Genomic DNA, 25,337 nt, shown 5'->3' on the forward strand with positions numbered 1-25,337 from the left:
TTGTTTTAGGGGAAATTGTTTTGTGAAACAATGCCTGTTAGTGGAAAAATATTTCAAACATATCAATTAGGAGAATCTGCATAAAAATGCTAATGACTTTTCATGAGAACTTAAAGGAATAGCGGTCTTCGACAGGCTGTGGAAATGTGGAGAGCTGGTTGGAGAAATTAAAAATGGAGAAAAACTTCAATTCACAGTTCTACCCATCTCCAGCAAGGGATGATCTCTCTCCCCAAACCCAGAAAGAAAACCCCCCTCCACCTCATTCTTCCACAAGGATACTGTGTCAGAAATAAAAGAGAGTGGTCATGGCCCTTAAGGGCTCCCTGTCTGGCCCTCAGAACTCTATGAAGGCTACACCAACTCCACACTTACTCTTACCAGGCCACACCCCTAACTCCCCCCCTCCCATTATTTTGCATGGTTAGAATATGTATCCTTGAACTCCAATAGTGCCTCTCGCTTGCTCTGGCTGCAGTATAAAGGTAGGGGTGGGTGGGTGTAAACTAAGCTATGGTACAAAGGTGAAATTTTCATTTGTTTCTCCACCCACATTTGCTTTGGGCCCCACCCACCACTGGCCCATGACTCCCAGAAGGGAATGTGGCCCTTGAGCTGAAAACCGTTCCCCACTCTTTCGCTCAGTTCTTAAAAGCACCAGCCAGGTCTTCTTGAGTTTCAGAGGTGCCCTCCATGAATGAAGACTGTGATCTATGCTCCCAATGTTCCTTTACGGTCAGGCATTGCAGGGGGGAAATTATAGCATTTGGGGGGTGGGATCTTTTCTGCACTGTTCTCCCTTCCTGCAAAACATGCAGAAGTGGCCTTGAGACTGAGCTGCCGAATCAGAACAGCTGAAGTCAGTGGAAAGGAGGAGACTGTTGTGGAATCAATCCCTTCTTGACCCCCTTTTGCGAAAAACAATATTTTGCAGAATAGGGAACAGGAAAATGAGAAATGCTTGTGTTGTATGAGGCAACAGAAGGATGAAATCAGGGGTGAGGGCACTGCTGGTCATCCCAAGAGTGTTGAAGATGTAGCACAGGACAGATAAGGAAGGACTTCCACAGCCGAAGTGGGTGGACAGTGGACTTCAGAAGAGAGCTGCTGTCCTCCGTCGCCCAAAGCGGAAGCTGAAGCCTCCCTTCTTCCGGCTGTAGCCATTCAGCTCCTCAGCAAGGTTCCCCAAAGTGCCAGCCCTCTTCTCACCTGCCTCCTCTGGCAGGTAGTTGGTGGCTTCATTCTCATCTTCTGGACCTCCTCCTCTCTCCCTCCCGAAGCGGAGGCGGATGCCAGCTCGCTCCTTCTCAAACCCCTGTAGTTCCCTGGCGATGCTGAGGAGGGACTTGAGGTCTCCAGGCGAACACTTCCACTTGGCAGCTCTGGGGACCCAGAGGCTGGCCTTCTGGCCCAATGCCTGCCCCTCATCCAGGGGGAAACAGACACAGAAGCTCAGCAGGGAGAAGCAGGAGAAGAGGCAGGAGGCCTTCATCTGGGGAGAAAGAGTGAAAGACATGTCACTGGATTTAGGCATCCCTAGACAAGTCCTCAACCCACCACACAAACACACACCACAAACACCTCTGTACTTTATAATGAATAAGGGAAGAGCTAGTGGCTGCATTCAAAACTATGATACCACTTTAAACTATCATGGCTTCTTCCAAGGAATTCTCGGAGGCTGGAGTTTGTTAAGGGTGCTGAGTGGTGGTAGGAGACCCACTATTCTCTTCACAGTTCCCAGAATTCCCTGGGAAGAGAGATTGACTGTCAAATCACTCTAGGAGTTGTGTGCTTTACTCGCATTTTAAAATTTATCATTGATTTTAATTATTCTCTGAATGTTTTAAATAAATATTTTTAACAGCCCCCCCAATTTCATTGTTTTATTCACATTTTAAACTGCTTATAAGTATATAAGGGTACTGAGAGCCATTAGTTCAACAATCAATCACTCTTCTCAGGGAACTCTGGGAATTATAGCTCCAGGAACGGGAATAAATATCTCCTAACAACTCTCAATAATTCTCCTATCCTGTGGTTTCCAGCAGCTAGTATTCAGAGGTTTGATGTTTCCAACAGTGGAGGTAGAATATTCATTCTGGATCAGGCCAAGGGCCCATCCTGTTCTCATAGTGGCCAACATAGTCTCCAACTGCCCTAAAAATGCTGGGACTGTCACAAAAATCCTTGCACCATCATGGCTTCTCTCTATGTCAAGCAGAGTCCTGAATTCCCCTGGCCAGTGGGGAAAGGCAGTGGGGAAGGGGAGCAAGGGGGAGAGGCAGCCTGACCTCTCACGGTGGTGCAATGGGAGCTGCGGGGAGAGGTGAGCAGCACTGGCCTTCATCCCACCTTTCCTCCCTCCCTCCTCTGATGGTTAAGCCTGTCAGGAGTTAGAGTCAGGTGAAGGTCAGCAATAAACAAACACTGGTGTCGGTGAAGTTAACTCTTTATTCAAAGAAACCCAAATAGTGCAGCTGTAGTGATCCCAGCAACTCTTCCCAGTAGGTCTTCCCACAGCTGCCCGAGTCTCTTCCTCTCTAGGGTCTTTTCCCCAAGCATTCTGAGACTGTGTCTGAACACAACCAATCTGTTCTTTTCATTTCTCTATGTGTTCTGGGAGACCAGGCAGGAGGGGAACTGGTCACAGCAGGAGGAGGAGACTCCCTGGAGTCTTCAGCAAGCCACCCCATCTTGTCTCCTGGCCCCCCTCCTCTCCAGCCTTTGAATTAGGACTGCTCTCTGCCACACATTAAAATTATTGCTGCTGCTGTTACAACTTCATGTGCTGCACCACTGAATGACTGCCTTACTCTCCTACAAAATCCAAGAGGAAGTCTGGGCTCTTATTTTTTTTACTGCTTAGAAGTTTTTCTCTTTTGCTTCTGAGTGAAGCAGCAGGCATTTTTTCCCTTTCATTCTTTTATTAGTATATCTTGATTAAAATTTGGCCTGGCTAGTTAAAATTGCCCCGTGGCTTGATCTGGCCTGTGACCTCTTCCACTCCCCAGATTGCCAACTCTGTCGCTCCATTAGCACCATGTGGATTCAACAGGAGCCTTGTAAAACAAGAATGCAGGAAAACAAATTAATCAAGAGATCTGGACAGCTTCCTTTGGCAAACTGAGGCTGAAAGAGAGTCAATTCCGGTCGCAATTATTCGGATGGTTTTGAGGGGTTGGCATGGAGCCCCCTTTGAGCAAAGGCTCACCGCTGAAATGTGGGCTTTTGGAATACACAGTTATCCCCCCTTTTCCTTTCCTGCTGTGAAATGAATTCTTCCTTTTTGCACTGCAAAATTGTGCGCCCTACTTCTCTCGCAGAGTTCATTCTTGTCTCGTAGGGTGAGATACAGAATAGTCTAAAACATTTATTGAATTTTCGTGTAAAGCTTTGCAAACCCTTGACACACCACAGGTATCTTCTTCTTCCCTAGACATAGATTTTTATGTTTCAACAGCAACTATATTATAATAAAATTACAGCAGTTGATAAAATAACAAGGGTGAGGATAGATTTTTTTTTTAGCACAGTACAGTGAATGAATGATGGCTTAGCTTAGGGTGGAGGGGTCTTTTTCAGCACTGAGGGGTCACACCCCCTTACTGGAAACCTTCTGTGGGCTGCATGCCAGTACTGGGTGGGTTGACGGAGAAAGTGGGTAAAATAACAGAAGTGAGATTTCCCCCCCATGCTCAATTTCAAGGGGGAAAGTATTCATTAACAGGTGTAGCTTCAATTGAGCAGTGTTTGCAAAGGAAGATTCATGCGGCAATCAGAGTTTCCATTTGGCATGGAATTTACCACTGAATAGAAGTCCTTGCAGGAAAGTTTGGCTCCACTTGGAAGGCCTTAATGGGAACTCCTGAGTGATGCTGTTTCCAGTAGTGCATCATTTGGTCCCAGATTTGATGCCAAATGCAAACCCCACTTTAAGAGGGCTCATCCATACTGCCAATTAATCTGGATACAAAACTTCATGTAGCTTTATTAATTCTCTGTTGTCATGGAATCAAAGAATTGCAGAGTTGGGAGGGTAACCCAAGGGTCATCTAGTCCAACCCCCCTGCAAGGCAGGAATCACAGCTAACAAATCCCTGACGGGTGGCCAACCAGGTTCTGTTTAAAAATCTCCAAGGAAGGAGAGTCTGCCACCTTCTGAGGGAGTCCATTCCCCTGTTGCACAGCTCTCACCATCAGAAAGTTCTTCCTAATGTTTAGTTGGAATCTCTTTTCTTGTCTTTTGAAACCATAGGTTCAAGTCCTACCCTCCACTACAGGAGAAAACAAGCTTTCTCCATCTTCCATGTGACAGCCCTTGAGATATCTGAAAATGGCTACCATATCTCCTCTCAGTCTCCTCTTTCCTAAGCTAAACATATCCAGCTCCTTCAACCATTCCTCATAAGGCTTGGTTTCCAGACCCTTGGTTCCAGACCCTCCTCTGCACACATTCTAGCTTGTTCATATCCATCTTAAACTGTGGGACAAAGTACTCCAGATGTGGTCTGACCAAGGCAGAATAGAGTGGTGCTATCTCTTCCCTTGAACTGGTCACTAGACTTCCATTGATGGCAGCCTAGATTAGCACTCACCATTTTGGCTGCAGTATCACACTCATGCTAAGTTTGTGGTCTACTATCACCCCTAGATCCTTCTCACATGTACTGCTGTCCACATGGTGCTCTCCTGCAAGTCACTGCCTTCCTATATGTTCCCCTCCCTTGATCCAGATTTTTTCCCCCCATACCAGGGGTACTCTGAAAAAGAAATTAGTATGAGAAAAGGACAGGAAGGTGTGAGAAGGCAGCAATTTGGAGAAGAATGTAATATAGACAACAGATGATTAATGGAGGTACAGAAAGCTTATTAGCTATATTAAATGAAAGTATGGAAGAGCCTTAATACTCATGCCCCAAGCCTGAAATTCTCGGTTCAAATAATAAAAGGCATTAAAAATGGATATAATTTTATGTGTATATTGAGATGAAATGTGGATTTCAAGGTAAATAAAATTATGTGGTAAAATTATGTGGGTTGCTATCCAGCTAAGTTCTACCCAGAGCAGACCTATTGAACTTGATGGACCTAAGTTAGCCACTGCAATAAATTTCCATAAATTTATTCTGAGTAGGACTAGCATTGCATACAACCCCAAATAATTAAGTACAGATTTTCATGTGGATTTTAAAATACAGAATCTCAGATTAATGCAGAAACAAAACAGGTATATGAACCCAAGTAAAATTAGCACAGACTGGAGATAGATTTATTTTATTTGGAGAGCAAGTGTGGTGTAGCTGTTGCATTAGAGCCTAAGAGACCAAGGTTCAAATCCCCCACTCAGCCATGAAGCTCATTAGCTCAGTTACTGCCTCTCAGTCTAACCTACAACACAGGGTTTCTGTAAGGATAAACTGGGGAGAGGGAGAGCCATGTATGCCACCTTGAGCTCCTTGGAGAAAAGATGGAATATGAATACAAAATAAATTAATTAATTTCCCCATTGCTTCAAGTTGCACCCCCTGAAATCTCCTCTTCTAGATAACTGTTAAAAATGCAGCAACTCTGCCTTCCTTTGCATCTGGCTGCTCAAGTCATGAAAGGGCAGCAGATTTTAAGTCCTTTAATTTATCATAATTGTCATGTTTACTCCCCAGGGAGAAGCGCTTGTGGGATTCTCTGCTTCAGGTGCCAGAATAATTCAGCCAGCCTTTAGTTAACTCCATGTACCTTGACTTGGCACGAGGGAGGAGACTAGTTGTTTCCTGCTCTGCCTCAGCCAACAAAATGTGTTTAATTCTGTTCCTTGTAGAAATCCGAGGCACTTTTCTCCCAAATGACACACTTGTTTTTAGCATGCCATTTCCTCTAATCTGCACATTTTTGCAAGTGAATTTCCACTAACACAATACATTTTGTGCCTGCCCTTTCAAGAAGATAAGGTGACCCTGGGTTCTGGATAAGGCCAGTGGCCCACCTCGTCCAGGATCCTGTTCTCACGGTGGTCAGACAGATGCTTCAGGACAGGTACACTAGAGCACTCTCTCCTCCTGGGGTTTCCAGCGACTGGTATTCAGGGGCATTACTCTTTTTAATTTTTTATTGATTTGCTAAGAAAAAAAGTTCAACCATAAGAAAAAGAAAGAAAACAAATAACCTTTCTTGAAAAGATATCTCATAAAACTAAAAGTATCTAAAGGGCAGAGCTTGATTGACTGTTTTTCAATATGTGGCATGATTTTATTCCCTATACAAATGCTGAGGCGCATGGTCAATCAGTGCCTTCTGTACATGCAAATATCTGGCTCATTTAAGGCTATATAGAACAATAATGATGGAACTCACAAGTGGATGATACGTTTATTTTTATTAATCTTTCTTATTTGTAAAAGAAATCTTTGGATGGGTTGATGCTTTATTAACCCTTTGGAGCCACACTGTGTCTTGGTGCACAGTGGCTGCACTACTTTATAGTTTAAAAACTGAAAAGCCATCAGCTTGGCTTTTCAAGCTGATGGACTATATGCAACTGGCCGAGATGACTGGCAGAATCCGAGATCTGGGAGAAGAAAAGATGGAGGAAGACTGGGAGAAATTCAAGATGTATTTACAAAAACATTGTAATTTGTTTGAATGTTAAGAAGGATGCTAGATTATAAAAAATTGGCCACCACTAAACTAGATTTAAATTTGATGCTAAGTGAGATTAAAGAAAATATAAAAATTTTATTGGAAAAAGTGCTAGATTATATTTGAATGTGTGGACATGAGACTGTAAACAAGTTGATAATTTGTTTGGAAAAAAAATTTTAACGACGTAAATGAGAGAGGGGGACGTGAGGGAGTCCAAAGAAGCGAAGAATTTGTTGTGATAGAAGCAAGATTGTTTTATGTGTGCATTCTATATCTAAAAAAACTTTAATAAATATTTAAAAAAATAAATAAATAAAAACTGAAAAGCCTCTGAGCATAGAGGCAGAGCATAGCCATCACAGCTAATAACAGTTGATAGCCGCATTGTCCATGAATTTGCAATATATTTCCAGTGCAAATAAACCTAAATTTTCCCACTGAAAACTTCCTAGAAAAACCTGTCCGTTGTGTTGGAACCCGCCTCATGAAGCCAGGCTACTCCAAGAGGCTGCCATCCAAGTCGTCAGAATTCCAGAGGCAAATACATCTGTAAATGCCTTGGAGAGAGTGAACCTGCCAAATATATCCTCCTCATCTTTCAATGTCTGCTTCTGCATGAAAAGGAGTTGCGTGATACTGTTCAGGGATGCAATAGCTTGGTAAATGACATAACTGAAATAAAAAAATTAAAGCAAGGGCATTTGTAACTTGATGCACTCTCAGTTATGTAATGTGCTACTGTAATGTGCTTTTTGTGATATCATAAGATTGGGAAGAGGAGAGCACTGCTGTGATATTTTAGTTGATCTAAGACAGCAAAAACATCAGAAAAGCCCTGTTGCATCAGGCCGCTGGCCCATGTAGTCCAGCACCCTGTTCTTGCAGTAGCACACCAGATGACCCAATGGGAAGCTCACAAGCAACATCAGAGCACAAAAGCAACTCACTCATCACTTGTGATTCCCAGGAACTGGTATTCAGTGGCTGGCTGCCTCTGACAGTAGAAGTAGGCCATTAGAAGAGCCTTGCTAGATCAGGCCCCTCCAGTCCAGCATCCTGTTCTCATAATGTCCAGCCAGATGCCTGTGGAAAGCCCACAAACAGGACCCAAGAACAAGAGCCCTCTCCCCTCCTGCTGCTTCCAGCAACTGTTTCCAGAAGCATAGGGAGACAGAGCATAACCATCATGATAGTAGCAATCAACAGCCCTCTGCTTCATGAATTTGCCTAATCCTCTCTTGAAGTCAACTAAGCCATACTCGCCAACATTTATCCAATGAAAATAGGGGTGTGCTAAGTAAAAGGAGGACATTCTGGGATCAGATCAGAAACCGGGACGGCTTTTGTAAATCCAAGACTATCCCTGGAAATTAGGGGCACTTGGAGGGTCTTGCCTCCCCATTCTGAAGGAGGAGCCAGAGTAGTCCAGCTTTAGTGGGGAGGCTGTTGTCTTTTTTTTTTTTTTAAATAATTTTTATTAATTTTACAACATAAACAAAAAACAAACAAACATAACACGACTTCCCCATACCTCCCCTTCACTGCATCCTTGTTTTAAAATTTTTTTAGCAATCCTTCATCCATTTTTATATTTAATTCTCTTTAAAATTTTCTTAAGCTTAAATTTTTACAGCTGTAATTCTTTATATCAAATCCCTTGACATCTTAACATTCCGAAATTTTACAACAATTTTTAAGATAAATTTTAAATTTTTCCCAGTCCTCTTCCACTGTCTCTCTCCTCTGGTCACGAATTCTGCCGGTCATCTCTGCCAGTCCCATAAATTCAGTCACCTTGGTCTGCCATTCTTCCAGAGTAGGTAGTTCTTTAGTCTTCCAGTACTTTGCCAAAAGAATCCTTGCTGCTGTTGTTGCGTACATAAAAAATGTTCTATCTTTCTTTGGAATCATTTCATTGCTGTTGTCAAGGCAACCATGACTCACCCAGCCCAGCCTATGTGACATCACTCACTGCTGGCTTCTAGGGACCAACTGCAACTGATCAGCAGTTGGCAGTGAGGAGCAGGAGTGAAAGAGTGGGCAGTGAGTTTGAAGCCCTGGCCCCAAGGCAATGACCAGGTCCATTGCTGTAGTCCTCCTCTGCCTCATCCGGACTTCCCTGACATGGGCTAAGTGGAGGGAGCTTGATGGCTGAGAGATGTTTTGAACCTAGGGCTCCAGTTTCTTAACTTCTCCTTGTTCTCTCCTAGCTTCAAGAGGCTGCAAGAGCTGCTGGGCAACTGCTGCAAGAGGAACAAGGTCCACCTCTTTGTCCCCAAGGAAGATCCAGCCCTTGTGAGTGGCCAGGGGATGGAAACAGGCAAGTCTGGGGGTCCAGGTGAGCAATTATTCTGTTGCTGAGAGGGAGACGATGGCGAGGCCTGTAAGATTCTGACGATAATGGAGTCCGGAGGAGACTGACCTCTGCTTGGAGGAGACTTGGAGGAAGGCAGAGGTGGTTAGTTTGTATTTTACTTTCTTTCTCACCTTTTCCCTTTGTTTCACCTGCAGAGTTGCCAGCCCAGGGCCCACCGTTGGAGCTCCACTCTTTGAGGAGGTTCACAGTGGAGCCCCTTGGGAAGATGATCTTCATGTGGCCAGGAGAATTTGGGAAGGGTACCTCAGCCTCCACCATCTTTGGCATTTAAAGCCGAGCGCGGAGGGGGGGAGTCCTTGGATAGGACATGCCAACATGCCCCCCCCCAAGGGCACCCTGGGGGCTGGAGAGACCGCCTCTGGTGCCCACAGGTTCACCTCTCACCCCCACCGAAATCAGGCTTGAAATAAACATCTTTTGGTAGCCAACAGAATAGGGGCAGTTTGGGCTTGGGAGGGTGCGGTGTGGCACCAGGGGTTTCCCATCCCTTAAGTGGCTGTTCTCTTCTTTCCCTTTCCCTTTCCCTTCCACCCAGACGAAGTCATCATCAAAGACCTTGAGTCAGGGGAGAGGGAGATCTTGCCAAGTTACCGTATTTTTCGCTCTATAAGACGCACCAGACCACAAGACGCACCTAGTTTTTGGAAGAGGAAAACAAGAAAAAAAAATATTCTGAATCTCAGAAGCCAGAACAACAAGAGGGATCGCTGCGCAGCGATCCCTCTTGCTGTTCTGGCTTCTGGGATAGCTGTGCAGCCTGCATTCGCTCCTTAAGATGCACACACATTTCCCCTTATTTTTTAGGAGGGGAAAAGTGAGTCTTATAGAGCAAAAAATACGGTAAGTCCGGCCACAAAGAGTGACAACCATGGGTGTAGCCAGGATTTTGGTTAGGGGAGCCTTTCATTTTGGGATCAAGATACAAGAATAAGATGGGAGAAAGCTCTTCTCTTTCGGCTCACACCAGGGACCTCTCCCTGCAAATGGCACATGGTTGCTATTTGACATCACAATGAATTTATTTTGTACACATAGGGGTGCCTCCCCACCATGCCAAGATCCTGAGACCCACAGACATATCTGGCAGGACGGCGCCAAGGGTCGTGGACCAAAGTATTTTCTGAGATCTTTTTGATAACTGGGCCAACAATTCACCCTTCTCCTTGTCTGGCTCTTTTGAATGTGTATATAACAAGGAACTGATTTTGTATCTGTTGACACTGGCTGGGACCACAACTGCCAAATTTTGGAAGACCTCAGCAGAGCAGATTCCTCACTCCTTCCCAAAGATGAGACTGTCAAGGCCCTGTGGAGATTGGGATTGGCAACTGGCGTCCCTGGGACCAAACTGCCCTCCTGAGACAAATCAGCTTGTCTAAGCCACAAACATGTCTTGAGGAACTGGATTTCTTGGAGTCTTTCTCCTCTCTCCTCCCTCCTCCCTCCTCCTTCAAAGCCCAACTGCCTTTAACTGTCTCACACACACACCTGTCCCAACTGTCACCTGCCTGTCACACTCCATCCTCAGCCAATCAGCACGCAGCACACCCCAAGGTTCCATTCTCTTCTCACAGCCCACCCACTGCTCTCACTTTACCTTATATCCCACAAATGTTTCTCTACACAACATTTTACCACATGCCCCTTAATATACAAACCTACGCAGGTCAGTTAATAATGACAAACACCACACAAACACACACATTTTACTACATGTCCCTTAATATACAAGCACCACACACATAAACACCCACCCACCCCTGAACGATTTCGGTCTGGCACCTCCTCTTTCCTTGGAGGTTTTAAAGCCGAGGATGGATGGCCACCTGTTGGGGATTCTTCCGGTGGGATTCCTGCATCGCAGGGCATGAACTAGATGGCCTTTGGGGTCCCTTTCAGCTCTATAATTCTGTGATTACGGATACATGGAGACATTTGCAGGAGGGGGTGAGCCGGAGGAAGTGGGGCAAGCTGAGAAGCCCCCTTGCAAAGGGTTTGGGGGATGACAGAAAGCGAGGAGGATGGAATGAAGAGAAACCAGGCAAGGGGAATCCTCTCTGGATTACAGGAGACCATGCAGGGAACAGCACAGTCCAAGAATTGCCAGGCTCTGTACAGGTCTGGAGCCACTGTGAGCCTAACAGGGGTTGACTTCCCCGAATATCCTCTGTTTAGCAGTCACAAAGAACAGCATTGCCCAGACCTGGAGACTCTGTGGCTTATTGAGTCCGGGGTGGAGAACCTCAGGGACCCAAATGCACCCCTCGGGCTTCTCTGCCTAGTCCCCAATTCTCCCATTCACTGGGAGTTGCTGTCCTCAGACAATGCCTCTTGTTGGCCTGCATGGAGGATCGAGAGTGGGGTATGCAGAACCTAGTCGGCTGCACAGAGGTGATATTTTACATCCATTGTCCCACCCACTTTGCCTCTGGCTCCACCCATTGCTAGCATGTGGCCCCCAGAAGGTTTCGCAAAATGTCTCCCACATCCCTGTCCCATGATATCCTTTCCCATCCCTTTCTCAGAGTCACCTCACCCTGCTCTTGATTTTTCAGCATCTCATTGTTGGTGAGCAAGGACAGCCTTATTATACCCTACCCATCTAACTGGGTTGCCCCAGCTACTCTGAGTGGTTTCCAACATATAAAAAAACTCAATAAAACATTAAAAACTTCCCTATACAGGGCTGCCTTGAGATGGCTCGGGGGTAAGATAGCTCCATACCCTCCAACATTTCTCTGATGAAAATAGGGACACCCAAAGGAAAAAGGGGACATTCCAGGATCAAATAAGAAACTGGGAGGGCTTCTGTAAATCTGGGACTGTCCCTGGAAAATAGGGACACTTGGAGGGTCTACTGGCCATCACTGCCTCCTGTGGGAGGGAGTTCCATAGTTTGTGCTTCAGGAATAAGTCCCTCTTTTTATCTGCCCTGAATCTTCCAACATTCAGCTTAATTGGATGTTCACGAGTTTTAGTGTTACAAGAGAGTGATCAAAACGTTTCTCTATCTACTTTTTCAGTGCAATGCAAAATTTTATAAACTACCATAATATCGCCTCTTACTAGCCTCCAAAGAAGCATTGAGAACTCAAGGCCAATCTCCTTGCCCTAGTAGTCTAGAAATGGCTGAAGTTAGGGAAATAGGAGTCTAGATTTGTTTACCTTTAGAAAACTAGTTTCAAGAGCTGACCTCATCTATGCCACTCTTTGCGAGACAGAACACCCACTTGGGGAAAAATATTCCTTGACAAATGAATGAATGAATGAATGAATGAATGAATAAAAAAACGCATAAGCTTTCTTCTGAACACAGTAGCAGACTTTGGGCTCTCAAATTTCAGTGGCACCCTGTGTGACACTAAAATTCAACACACACACACACACCACACCACACCTCTCATACTCCCTTCTACGGCACTGTTGTGGCACCCCCTGCAGTATGCCGCCCAGTGCAGCCAAACCAGTCTTGCTACCCTAAAACCACCTCCGCTGAACATGGCAACAGGTTTCCTTGAGTACTTACTTTTCTGCTTCTGCTAGATTGACTGCTCCGTCCAGGTGGGAAAGTAGGATGTGCATGAGGTGCCCGTGTCTCCCTTTCTTTAAATAAGACCCCTCATTAAACAGACACCCTCCCCTCCCCTCCCCTCTGATAAGATTATTGCTCTGCATTCCAGAGCCTAGGATTCCATTGTGAAGCCTGAAGTCTGGGAGGGAACATGGATCCGACTGGGCTTCTTTGAGGGCAAAAGAGTCTTTTTGATTAGCTGTTCACGCTCCCCCTTTAAAAAGTGCATTTAATTCAATTGTTATTTTTCTTTATATCCCAAAGCAGGCCCAGGACCATATCGTTAATTAGCACTGAGTCACCCATGAGTGACAGGGAAGATGAAGAAGGTGATGCTGATTATCATAGTATAGCATCATAGAGTTGGAAGGGATCCTTAAGGGTCCTCTAGTCCAACCCCCTGCAACCACAGCTAAGGGACCCCCTAAGGCAGCCTTTCTCAACCTGTGGGTCCCCAGATATTGTTGAACTACAACTCCCATAATCCCTAGCTAGCAAGGCCAGAGCTCAGGGATTATGGGAGTTGTAGTCGAAAAACATCTGGGGATCCACAGGTTGAGAACCACTGCAGGAGTTCAGCAATATAATTAAAAAGTAGTTAGTGCTGAAGACACATACAGTGGTTGAGGACAGTGTGAGGCCAAAGGAGGGAAGGAAGAGGTGAATGATAATTGTTTTTAATGACCATGTGCTGGAACTACTAGATAAGGTGAATCATCTTTCGATATTTTGGACAAGTAACAAAACCAACCACCATTTGACTTAGGCAGCAGCTAATTGGCCTCTTCAGAAGAACGGTGTGAGCAGAAAGCTGTTAATGAAAGGGGCAAGAGCCCTCAATATATACAAGGGGTGGCTTCAAGAGAAAGGGCCTTCTCCATATGATCCCTACCTCAATTTATGCCTGCAGGCACAAGGAATCCTAGGCTTCAATGCTTTTTATGCACGCATGATATCTGATATGAGTATTTTCATCTTGGGCTCCCTACTGAGCACTTATTTGCTTTATCCTTTATACTGATTTATATACAGTTACATAGATATTTCTTTTCCTGGTAGTGTTTGTATGGTTTTGTCATGGCCTTTGGCTAGTACAATAAAGCATATATTGCTTTGATTTGCTTTATAGTACTCTTGTCTTCAAAGCTAGCACTCAAACACAGACACTTTGTTCAAGAGAAGGGCTGATCGCTCCAGGAGTGTGATCCTATTAAATGTTGATTTGAAGTTTTACATCTGCCCAACCCCTGCAGCCAATAACCATTTTTAGAAAAACAAGACACAATGTTGTTCCTGGATAAGGGAGACATAGTGACACATGTAGGGAGGAGGGTATTGGTTTGTGGTGTTTGGTTTTGTTCTGTTCTTATTTTTATAATGTATTTTGTGCTTCGATATTGCATTTTTATGTTGTGAACTGCCCTGAGATCTGCAGATGAAAGGCAGTCTACAAATTTAATAATTTAATAGCCTTGCTGGCAGGGGCCAGTGGCTCACCTAGTCCAGCATCCTGTTCTCACAGTGGCAGCCTAGATGCCCCAATGGGAAACCAGAAAGCAGAACCTGAGCACAAGAGGACTCGCCTCTTCTGATGTTTCCAGCAACTGGGATTCAGACGCATTACTGTCTCTGACTGTGGAGGAAGAGCATAGTCATCGTGGCTACCAGTTATTGATAACCTAAGCCATCCTAGTAGGTGACCTTCACTGCCTCCTGCGGAAGCAAGTTCCACAGTTCATGCACTACGTGAATAAGTCCTTTTGTTTATCTCTCCTGAATCTTCCAACATTCAGCTTCATTGGATGTCCATGCTCTAGTGCTATGTGGGAGGAAGAAAAAACTTCCCTCTGCCGACTCTTTCCAGGCCATGCATAATTGTATAATCTTTTATTATGTCACCTCTGACTTGCCTGTCTCTGAACTAAAAAGTCCCAAATGCAGCAACCTTTCTTCATAGGAGAGTTGCTCCATTGTCTCTGATGGTGCATGACAACTCACTTGAGGATCTTGGGCAAGCTAGCCACTCCTTCCTGAGCTTAATCTACCTCACAGGGTTGTTTTGAATTGGGGCAGTAGCCCTCATGTTCACCTTTGAGGAAAAGCAGTAAACCAAACAACGCATAATAATGAGTTCCTTTTTATTAAGTTTTTGCAAGTCCACACGTTATGTTATTGGACACCAATCACACACTAGTGATCTACTTCACTGAAATGGTGGATGGGCACATGATCTGCCCAGCAGTTCAGACATGAATGGGCAGTATCCTATACCCAGCTCCCTTGCTGACCTTCACACACCCTTAACTGACCCATGCAAAATACATGAAAGTCACGTCTCTCTTCCCCCACCCTCCCTTTATCGCTGAACTTCCAGCTCAATGAAATGCAGAAGTGGCAAACTCTCCCTGCTTTGTATAATTCCTTGTCATTGTCAAGATCAAACAGTGCATGAAAGTGAAATGATGGCTCACTGGAAAGCATCATTGGAAAGGTCAGGCCAGCTCTGTTCAAGTAGTTGTTCAGAGCAGCATCTAACCATCAAGGATCAGCCTTTGAAGGAGCACATCTTAGATCCAGAAACACCCATGTCAAGTAGCTGCCCTGTTCATCTTCTGTAGCATCCTGCCCTGGTTTCTTGTGCACAGAAAACCCAGAAATACATCACACAATACATTTTGATAAGCCATACAGTGTTAAGAATTGCAAAACTGTAACATCTTTAAGTTGGAGGAACATAAGAGAAGCCTTGCTGGTTCAGGCCAAAGACCCATCTAGTCCAGCCTCCTGTTCTCACAATGGCCAACAAGAAAGCCTCCAAGCAGGACCTGAGCAAAAGAGCACCCTCCCCTCCTGAGATTCTCAGCAACTAGTATTCAGAAGGATGCTGCCTCCAGAAGTGGAGGCAGAACATAGCTATTGTGGCTAGCAGCCATCTATAGTTTCTCCATGAGAGCCATCTTCAAATATCTTAAGGGAAAGCTTGTTTTCTCCTGCTCTGAAGAGTAGGACCAAAACAAGGAAATTCCAGCTAAACATCAGGAAGAACGTTTTGGAGGTAAGAGCTGTTTGACAGTGGAACAGACTTCCTCCGGAGGTGATGGGCTCTCCTTCATTGGAGGTTTTTAAGCAGAGGTTGGATGGTCATCTGTCATGGATGCTTTACTTGAGGTTCCTGCATTGCAGGGGGTTAGACTAGATGGGTGTCTCTTCCAACTCCATGATTCCCATCAGCCTCAGCTACTGTGACCAGTGATCATGGATGATGGGGACTGTGGTAGATACAGAGAAAGTGAGTCATGCTTATGTCCCATTGCTGTGAACAGAACTTCAACCAATTTCTACTAACATTTCTCAGTAATTTTACTGCGACTTAACATCACAATTTTTCTCTAGATTGGAAAATATTAAAACTTGCATTGGCCCCTCTGATTCATCTTTAACCACCCATGTTTCTCATACTTTAAATTCTTACTCCTCTTCACACCCCCACCCCAAAAGTGGAGTTAAAATCTGCTGTATGAGCACTTTTCATTGCAGGACTTACACTGGGGTAGACCTGCAACATAGCCCTCCTTGATGAACATCACCTGTGTAGTAGCAAACAATGTCCCTGAATTTCAACAGCTTGCCATTTATCATTTTTGTTCTGTAAATAAATAAATAAATAAATAAATAAAATGCTAAAGGTTCCAAAATAGCTGACATAACCTATTCAGTTTTGCCATTCTGCTGTTTTTTCATCTCAGCAAAGATATTGGGTTTAAAAAGAAGTTTCATATAGTTTTTCAAATGAAAACTGATCCAGGGAAACTGGTTAAAGTGCTCTTCTCCTGATGCAACACACTCAGCTTTATTTTGGAACATTTTAACACGCTGAGATGCACTTGAATTCTGCTCAGGGTAGAAAAATGCCACATAAAATTGCCCCCCCCCAATTGCTTGGTTTCTGACTAGGAGGGCTAAGGTGCCACAAGACTCTTCCTTGTTCTTTGTGCAAGAGGCTAACCTGGCTGGCTGCCCCTCTGGGATTAATCTGCCTTGAGCATCACAGCAGACATGTTTTAGCCTAAGCCTGAGAAACAGATAACACAGAGACTCTTCAGGAGTTACAGTAATCCTTGGATCCAACCTGGAAATTCCACATTTTAGACAGTCCCTCCTTTTCATTGAAATAAACTCACTAGGGGAAAGCAGTGGAGGCTGGTGCTCTTTGGGATTGGTGGGACAGAAGGCAAAGGAGCCCAACAGTAGGTGGAACCTGGGCCAATTAGGTCAATTAGTACGTGCCACCTAGGCCAATTAATAGGTGGCATCTGGGCAAAGCCAATTAAGTCTCATTTTGTCCCCATCCTGCCTCTGGGAGGGCAGCACTGAGACTAAGGAGGAAGAAGTTGACATTCAGTAGCAACCCTCAGACTGGGTCTAAAGAGGAGGGCAGGTGGGTGAGGGGCTGGATGAGGCCAGCCTGAGGTTGGTAGAGCTGTGCCCCAACAGGGACTCCTGGGGCGAGGCTTTCAGGATGACAGAGGAAATGTTTTCACAAGCCAACGACAACCCAGTTTTGCTTTTGTTTCCTCCCGTCAAGAAAGCAGTTTCTCAAAGATCCAAAATGTGGGAGTGGGAATGGAGAAATCAAGATGACCGCTTAATCCCTTATCTCATCCCTGATCCAACAGAATTAGAAAATATTCCACCTAAAGCAAAAGAAACCAGGGCAAACACAATGGACTGGTTGTCTAGCATCACAAAGGCAAACACCATAAAATCTATTTCCACATCACTTGGGTGAATTATATAAAAGAATGTCCCGTTCATTTGTGGGAGACTTTGTCTTCACCGAATGTCCTCTGAGGTGGAGCACATGCACCAATATCTTCGGAATCTTCTTCGAATTGAACAAATTGAACTATTAAAAAAAAAAATCAAACCAGTCCCAAATCTTGAAGCTTAGATACTGCAGATACAGGAGCAATCACAAACAAACAAGCAAAACAAACAAACTCCTAACCTTCCAGTATCAACAAGAAGCAGATTCCTCCTGCCTTCACTTGATTGCAGGTATTGTTTGGGCTTGAGTGTAAATCAAATTACTTAATTAGGCTGGAAGAAACAACAGGAGTGGGATTTGTCAAATGGGCTTTAATTCCTCAACCGAAAATTTTCTCCAGGTGTAAGGTAAAGATAACAGCTGCTTCCCGCCCCCCGCCCCCCTTTTGTTTTCAAACACACCCTTCTGAAAGCAGGACAAGTTTCTGTTCCTGGGATGGAAGCTGAGTGGGGTTGTCTTATATAGGGAAGGTCCTCCAGGACTGGTCCAGGTTCTTTGAGTTCCTGAATGAATATGAACATAAGAACATAAGACCATCTAGTCTAGCATCCTGCCACCTAGATGCCTCAATGGGAAACCCACAAGCAGGTCCGGAGTATAATGGCAACACTCTCTCCACCTGCAATTCCCAGCAGCTGGTATTCATAGGCACAATGCCTCAAAAAGTGGAAGGAGAATCTAAGAAGCACCTTCTGGATCAGGCCAAAGCCCAACTTGTCAAGCATCCTGTTCTCTATTTGGCCAACTAGATACCCCAATGGGAAACCCGAAAGCAGAACCCAAGCCCAAGAGCCCTCTCCCCTCCTGTGGTTTCCAGCAAGTGGTATTCAGAAGCTTTATTGCCTCTGACCATTGAAGCAGAGCATAGCCAGCTCTACTATTAGGTAAACAGTGGCCCCCAAGGTAGCAGCCCTTGGGGGGCCCCCCACCTGCTCTGCTGCCTGTTCAGAAGCAGTGCTGCTATTGGTGCCGAATTCAGCCGAAATGTCTGAAATTGTGCAAGATCTTGCGAGTGCACATGATTTCAGCAAGATCTCGCCTGAAATTAGTGGTGATGTTGGTGCTGCGTCTCCGCCAGTGGTATGGTGCAGGAGCAGGTATGGTGGCAATGGGAGCAGGGCAAGGGGACACTCCCCCTTTTGCTTCAAGCGGTGAAATGGGATGCACCACCCCCAAGGCAGTGCCCAGCTGTCATGGTTAATAGCCATTGATAGCCCTCTCCTCCTTGACTTGGTCCAGTGCTCTTTTCAAGCCTTCCATGTTGGTGGCCATCACCACTTCCTGTGGGAGTGAGTTCCACAGTTTAACTCTGTGCTGACTGCAGAAGTTCCTTATCTGCCCTGAATCTTCCAGTGTTCAACTTCATTAGATACCCACAAGTCCTAGTGTTAGGAGAGAACTTGTGGACATCTCATGAAGCTGAAAGCTGGCAGTGTCTCCCACCACCCCTGGGCACAGCAGGGTAGATAAGCCTGACAAGGAGAATTAAAAAAACAACAACACCTCCCAATATGAGGCACAACTAATGGTGTTTGGAATGCAGCTATATAAATGGTTAATGGCCAATTGTTACTCTGGTACACCATTCCCTGTGTGTTTAGAGGAACATTTATTTTTCTGTCATACTTTTTGCGTTTACTGTGGGGAATTAACATGGATGGACACTCACATGGGGGGGGGCAGCTGGAACACCTGGAGGATAATCAGGTCTAGCAACCTTCCCTGTGAATCAGAAAGGATGCATGCCCTCCCTTCACCATCGATGTGAATAAATCTTCATGTAATATTTTGTGCACTCTCCACAACAAACAGTATCAATCTTAAATGAATTAACGTTGAGGGAATTGGCCCTTGGGAGCAGTTAATTGATGTTGCGCCTACCTTGCAAATATAAGATGTGAGACACTTGGCTTGCCAGTAGTACATGTGAAAAGGATCTAGGGATCTTAGCAGACCACAAGCTTAACAATGAGTCAACAGTGTGATGCAGCAGCAAAAAAAGCTAATGCTATTCTAGGTTACATCAACAGAAGTCTAGTGTCCTGATCATGGGAAGCCATAGTACTGTTCTACTCTGCCTTAGTCAGACCACACCTGGAATAAATACTGTGTCCAGTTCTGGGTGTCACAATTTAAGGAGGATACTGACAGGCTGGAACGTGTGCAGAGGAGGGTGACCAAGATAATCAAGGGTCTGGAAAGCAAGACTTATGAGGAATGCTTGAGGGAGTTGGAAAAGAGGGGACTGGGAAGAGATATGAAAGCCATCTTCAAATAACTCAAGGGCTGTCTCATGGAAGATGGAGCAAGCTTGTTTTCTGCTGCTCTAGAGTGTAAGATGCAAACCAATGAATTAAAATGATAAGAAAGGAGATTCTGGTTAAACATTAGGATGACCTTCTGACAGTAACAGCTGTTGAACATTGGAACAAACTCCCTCGGAAGGTGGTGGGGTCTCCTTCGTCAGAGGTTTTCTAATGGAGCTTGGAGGGCCACCTGTCAGGGATTCTTTAGCTGTGCTTCCTGCATTGCAAGAGGTTGAGCTAGATGGTGCTTGGGGTACATCCCAACAATTCTATGATTCTATGCTCAAACAGCATTTGCAGATTTTTTAAAGACTGCCAGAAGCAGTGAACGGAGACTGTATAGCAGGCAAACAATGCTTTTTCCACACAACTTCCAATTCTCCAGTGCACAAAGATGATGGTCTCCACTTTCTATTTTTCAAGCCCCAGTTGGCTGTGATATTAACAGCCTTAATAACCTCTCCCTGCAAAAGTATACCACAGTAAATTTGAAGGCCTTAAGGATTTGGTGCCTGGACACAGGCTCCCCATACCCTGCTGAGATAAGATGAATTATGTCACCAATTGTATTAGTTGTATTATTTATCATTTTGTATCTCTACGTACAAATTAACATGTGGCCATTTTATCTGGATCTCTGTCCTCTACCCTACTCCCCGAAGTCTAATTGCCCACCAATAGGTTTTGACTGGCCTTGCTCTGTCAATCAGGCAAAGCAGGACACTCTATCTGTGTGCTTTAAATGTCTGGTGTGGATCTGCCCCAAAGCTCCCTTTAAGTTTGGTATTTTACATGGCATGGAAGTTGGTTCTTAATCTTGGCTCCTCTCGTGCCAAGCTCAAGACACCAGCCAGGTAATGCTGGCAGAACAATTGTCTTCTCCAGGGATTCCTAGGGAATTTTGCCCATGTATGGATTGTTCCAATACCCTTCAAAATGTTTCCGTAGGCAAATTCAGATGGCGGTTCAGAGCTGTGCGGAACTGCTTACCTACCTCACCTGAGAAATATTCTGTTATTGAAAGGAAACACTTCCTTTGCAACTCCTTGAGTGTTTTCCCCTCCGCAAGAATCTCCAGATTCATTTCTCTTGAGAAGGAATCTCAGCAACTCATATCAAAATCCTTTCTCCCATTCCTACAGGGCAGAGACAATGGGAGATCTCCTGGACCACTATATCTAACCAGGCTCCATCATAAGAAATTGGTCGCCCATTTAGTCAGCCTCCTGTTCTCAGTGGCCAGCTAGATGGCCCAATGGGAAGCCTATGAGCCAGGCCTGAGCACAAGAGCACTCTCCCCTCCTGTGCCTCCAGCAACTGGTATTCAGAGGCATACAGCCTCCAACAGAGGGGGCAGAACATGAGGTGAACCCTGCTGGATGAGGACAAATGAGGTCCATCTTGTCCATCATCCTGTTCTTGCAGATGCCCCAATGGGAGACCCAAAAGCAGAAGCTGAACAATTCTCCCTACTTGTGATTCTCAGCAACTGGGAGAACTCAAGAAGAGCTTGCCTGGTGGATCAAGCCAAAAACAGTACATCTAATCCCACATTCTGTTCCCACAGTGGCCAACTAGATGCCCCAATGGGAAACATGCAAGCAGGTTTTGAGCACAAGAGCTCTTTCACCTCCTGAGGTTTCTGGCAACTGGCATTCAGAAGCATTATTGCCTCCATCTGTGGAGGTGGAGCATGACTAGTAGTTGTTGATAGCCTTCTCCTCCATGAATTTCTCCAACCCACTTTTAAAACCACCCTTTGCCTCCCTGTTAGTGCCAAGAACACACCCGCTTCCTCCGTCTCGCCTCTTCTCTCTACCAGTCCTTCAGCATCAAACTGCTAAAGAGTTTGCTGCAAAACCATTGCCAGATCTGTCCCATAAGCGCTTGGAAGTGAGTGGAATTGGCCACAGCAAACTAAGGCAGACACCCCATTTTTGAACATCTGGGCTTGATGGAGAACAGCTTGCTCTGCTAACTATCTCTCTTATGAGCCCCCCCCCTCCATTGCAGTCTCTTTACAAACTAAGCACCACAGCTGGGGTTGTGCCATTTGCTTAAAGCTCCTTTGGCAATCCTGTTTTCTGTTTGCTGTGAAAGCCTGAGATGACAAAGAAAAGAAAAGAAAAATACATATTAACCAAGCTTTTCTACCTAGACATGATTTCTGCCATGCAACAGCAGCTGAGGTATGGAGGGCTTGAGGACAGGTGGGAAGTAATTTCTGAAGTTATCAGTGACCCACAGATAATAAGCCCTCTCTGATTGCTTCTGCAAGACCTTAATGGGATTGGAAGAAATGAGAGGCTTGGGGGAATCTTGAAAGGTGCACAGCTTCTGTCTGATGCAAAAATGAGCCCATGGCCTTCTGTCCTCCCTGGGCAATAGACACTGCTGGAGCAAGGGGAATGTGGCAACCACCACTACTGTTATAAGGTTGGGGGTTAGTTTAGATGATCTCCATGGGTACCTTTCAAACTTGTGACCCCGTGACTGTGAGGTTAAGATCTACAAGAGGAAACCTGGTGAACTGGTCAGACCAGTCCAAAGAGACTGCCATAGAAACATATGGATGGGCTTTCCCCCACCTCACCTGGCTGGATGCCACATAATCCTAGGATGGGGAACAACAGGCTAAGAAGGTTTTTTGTGTAAGACAGAGTTTTGGCTGATGCTGGTAGCTGGAGACAGAGAGGCATGCCTGTTTTGTGCTAGACCCCAAGCTGTGACTCAGGGGTTTCCCTGGAAACCCAATGGGGAAGCAAGATCTGTCAGAGTGTTAAGGCTGTGAGACCCTTCATCCTAAACTCAGGTTGTATATATGTAGAAGTAAAACCATATATTCTAAAGACACCACAGTCTCCATTGACCTTCATTCATTCCAAGGAAACTGAACCCTGTGTAAGCACCCTGAAATCTCTCACCACTAAAGAGACTGGGGTGTGCACAATATTTTTTTCTACCACAGATGGAAGGCGGAAGTCATACGCTCTTCAGCAAGCCAGGTGAGAAAAATCATAGGCTAGACATGTGGTTTGTACCCATTATTCAGCTGGGAGCAGGCTAGAACTTAGCTTTTCCAGTGGCACCCAAAATATGGGAGCTGTCTCATACACATACACACATTCTCCACCTTAGGAATATTTCCCAAGCTGATATATCAAGCGCAGGGGTGAACAATGTCTGCTATAAACTTCCTATTCTACCTCGAAGATAAACTCAACTCAACTCAATCAAACTCAACTCAATCCAATGCAACCCAAACTCAAATTGGATTCCTCCCAGTTTTGGGAACTGACAATAGACAGGTTAACAGAAATGAAGGTGCTGAATGACAGGGAGAGGGGGCAGTGAGAAAGAATAATAGGGTGAGTTGTTTTCCTCCCTGATCCTGATAGTGTATGGAAAGTTCAATCCTCACCAAATGTGGGAGCTGTGGAGCCCCTATTTTCCTGGTATGGAGAAGGTAAGTAGACTGATAACCATCCTTGGGGCTGCTTCACACATAATGCATTTCCTACAGGACCATGGAAGTTGTGATTGTGAAGCTGAGTTAGATCATTGCTCCATATAACAAAGAATGGGCTGTTCTGACTGGCAGCCAGTCTCTCCAAAGAACTTGGGGTATAGGCCATTTTCATCTCTGCTGTCCATGATTCACTTTTAATGGGAGATGCTGGTAGTCAAACCTGGGACCTTCTGTATGCAAAGCAGGTCCTCTCCTACTGAGTTACAGCCCATGTGCCTGTTTGGACATGTGGACAGTGGTCCCCCCCCCCCAATATTTATAGAAGCATGATGTGTGAAGCACTTGCAGGTATTAGTGCCAGTGGGAATCCCAGATTCTGAAATCGGATGGCAGTGCAGTTATTGATTATCAAGAGCCAGTTTGATCAGTTGAATGGTCTTTGGGGAGGCTTTGGGGAACAGAGGAAGCTGCCTTGTATGAAGTCATTGGTCCACCTAGCTCAGTATTGTCTACACTGGCTGGCAGCAGCTTTACAGGGGTTTCAGGCAAGAGTTCTCTCCAAGCCCTACCTGAAGATGTCATTAAGAATTGAACCCGGGACCTTTTGCATGACACTCAGATGCTCTACTATTGAGCTAGAGCCCTACGTTTGTCAAGATCCTGGTCCTCATGGTTCTGAAAAAACCTCACGGGGTTTTTTTAACCTCATAGTTAAATAGGAGAATAGGAAGCTGCCCTATATTGTGTCAGACCATTGGCCCACCTAGGTTGGTATTATCTACCCTGATTGAATGTGGTTCTCCAGGGGTTTCAGGTAGCAAGTCTCCCAGATCTACCTGGAAATGGCAGGGGCTGAAGCTGGGACCTTCTGCATCTCAAGAAGATGCTCTATGACTAGGCTGAGCTTTCCCCATTTAAAAAAATTTTCCCTAGATATATGGGCCACAGAGAATTTGATAGTCATCATGTGAAATATGAGCCTCATTTGCCTATGTGTGTGCATGCAGGGAAGCACTAGGTGCTCAGGATTTGCTGGATTTTGGGCATGCATTAATTCTGCCTTTATTGCATCACAGCTTGCTCCCTCATCTGAAGGCAATGTGATTCTTCAGAGGTGCCTGCCCTTTTTGCTTTCTGCAGAACTGAGACACAAGGGCAAATTCCTCCATAGGAACACAGGACACTACCTTATACAAAGTCCGACGGTTGATCCATCTAGCTTAGAGCAGTCAAACTAACTAGCAGAGGTTATCCGGGGTTTCAAATAGGGAGTCAACCCAACCCTGTCTGGGGATGCCAGATATTGAAGCTCGGGCCTTCTCAGTGCTTCCCCCGCCCCACCCACAAGAAAAATAGGTGCTGGAACTCACCACAAAATTGTTACAGTAAGTCGTCGGGCAACTCAGGGCAACCCTGAACAATTGCCGGTTTGACAACAAACCCACGGAGGTGCTAAAAGCTACTGCAAGCTGTCTCTCTAACCAGTTTGGAGGTCACCCCTGGTTCTTGTGCAGATCAGATAAATGCACCCCTGCTTCCCTTCCCTTGTTTTCTTAGATTCAGGCAGGTGGCTAGGGCATCTCAGAAAGGCCCTTGCAGAAACACACACACGTGCAACAGTAGAGGCCTGGCAGGAAAGCTTAAAGCCTGCCACTGCTACACGGGAGACTGATTGAAGAAAATGGAATATGAATTGGCCCCACCCCATAGCTTGACCAATCACGGCTAGGAGATAGGTGGAGTCATAGTTCTAAAAAAATTGTAGACTCACACATGCTGACCAGCTTCCATTTTGACTTGACATGTTTGCTTTGGGCTTCTCAGAAGTGCATAAAAGGCAAGAAGCAGGTGGGAGGATTGCCAGCCCACAGTGGCACCCACCTGAGAAGTGCCAGAACTGTGCTTCGACACACTCCGACTGAAAAAAAAAGCACTGGACCTTCTGCATGCATAGCAGGTACTCTGGCACTGAGCTGCAGATGCTCTTGATGAACACAGGAAGCTGCCTTATTATGCTGAGACAGACCATTAGTCCATCTAGTTCAGTATTGTTTGACGTGCTTTGTCACATGACATTGTTTACAGTTTTCCAGGGTTTCAGACAGTGGGTCTCTCCCTGCCCTACCTGGAGAGAGATGCTGGGGACT

The 25,337-nt window shown here is 45.3% G+C and overlaps 1 protein-coding gene and 1 long non-coding RNA gene across 15 annotated transcripts in view; one reads left to right on the plus strand and one right to left on the minus strand.

The window, feature by feature from the left end:
• On the minus strand, positions 1-25,172 carry QRFP (pyroglutamylated RFamide peptide). Of its 2 annotated transcripts, none has more exons than XM_081847326.1 (2): positions 25,072-25,156; positions 1-1,492 (listed from the first exon to the last, which is right to left on the minus strand). In XM_081847326.1, exon 2 carries the CDS (start codon positions 1,490-1,492, stop codon positions 1,094-1,096), a length of 399 nt encoding a protein of 132 aa, XP_081703452.1. In that variant the 5' UTR covers positions 25,072-25,156; the 3' UTR covers positions 1-1,093. The 2 variants fall into 2 exon arrangements, 1 of the variants encoding a protein (XP_081703452.1); XR_014152551.1 differs by lacking the exon at positions 1-1,492 and adding an exon at positions 14,712-17,918 and having other exon boundaries at positions 25,072-25,172.
• Positions 8,563-25,337, plus strand: part of LOC309333600 — a 128,250-nt gene continuing 111,475 nt past the window's right edge. For 6 of the 13 annotated variants that reach the window (XR_014152564.1, XR_014152566.1, XR_014152567.1 and 3 more), the window contains exons 1-2: positions 8,563-8,718; positions 8,850-9,094. This is a non-coding gene — a long non-coding RNA (uncharacterized lncRNA). Of the gene's footprint in view, positions 9,609-9,861; positions 11,484-25,337 lie in introns of those variants that run through there. The other 7 variants (XR_014152576.1, XR_014152572.1, XR_014152573.1 and 4 more) reach the window with 7 other exon arrangements.

Source organism: Podarcis erhardii (assembly GCF_964252035.2).
Source record: "Podarcis erhardii genome assembly, chromosome: Z".
Lineage (NCBI taxonomy): Eukaryota > Metazoa > Chordata > Lepidosauria > Squamata > Lacertidae > Podarcis > Podarcis erhardii.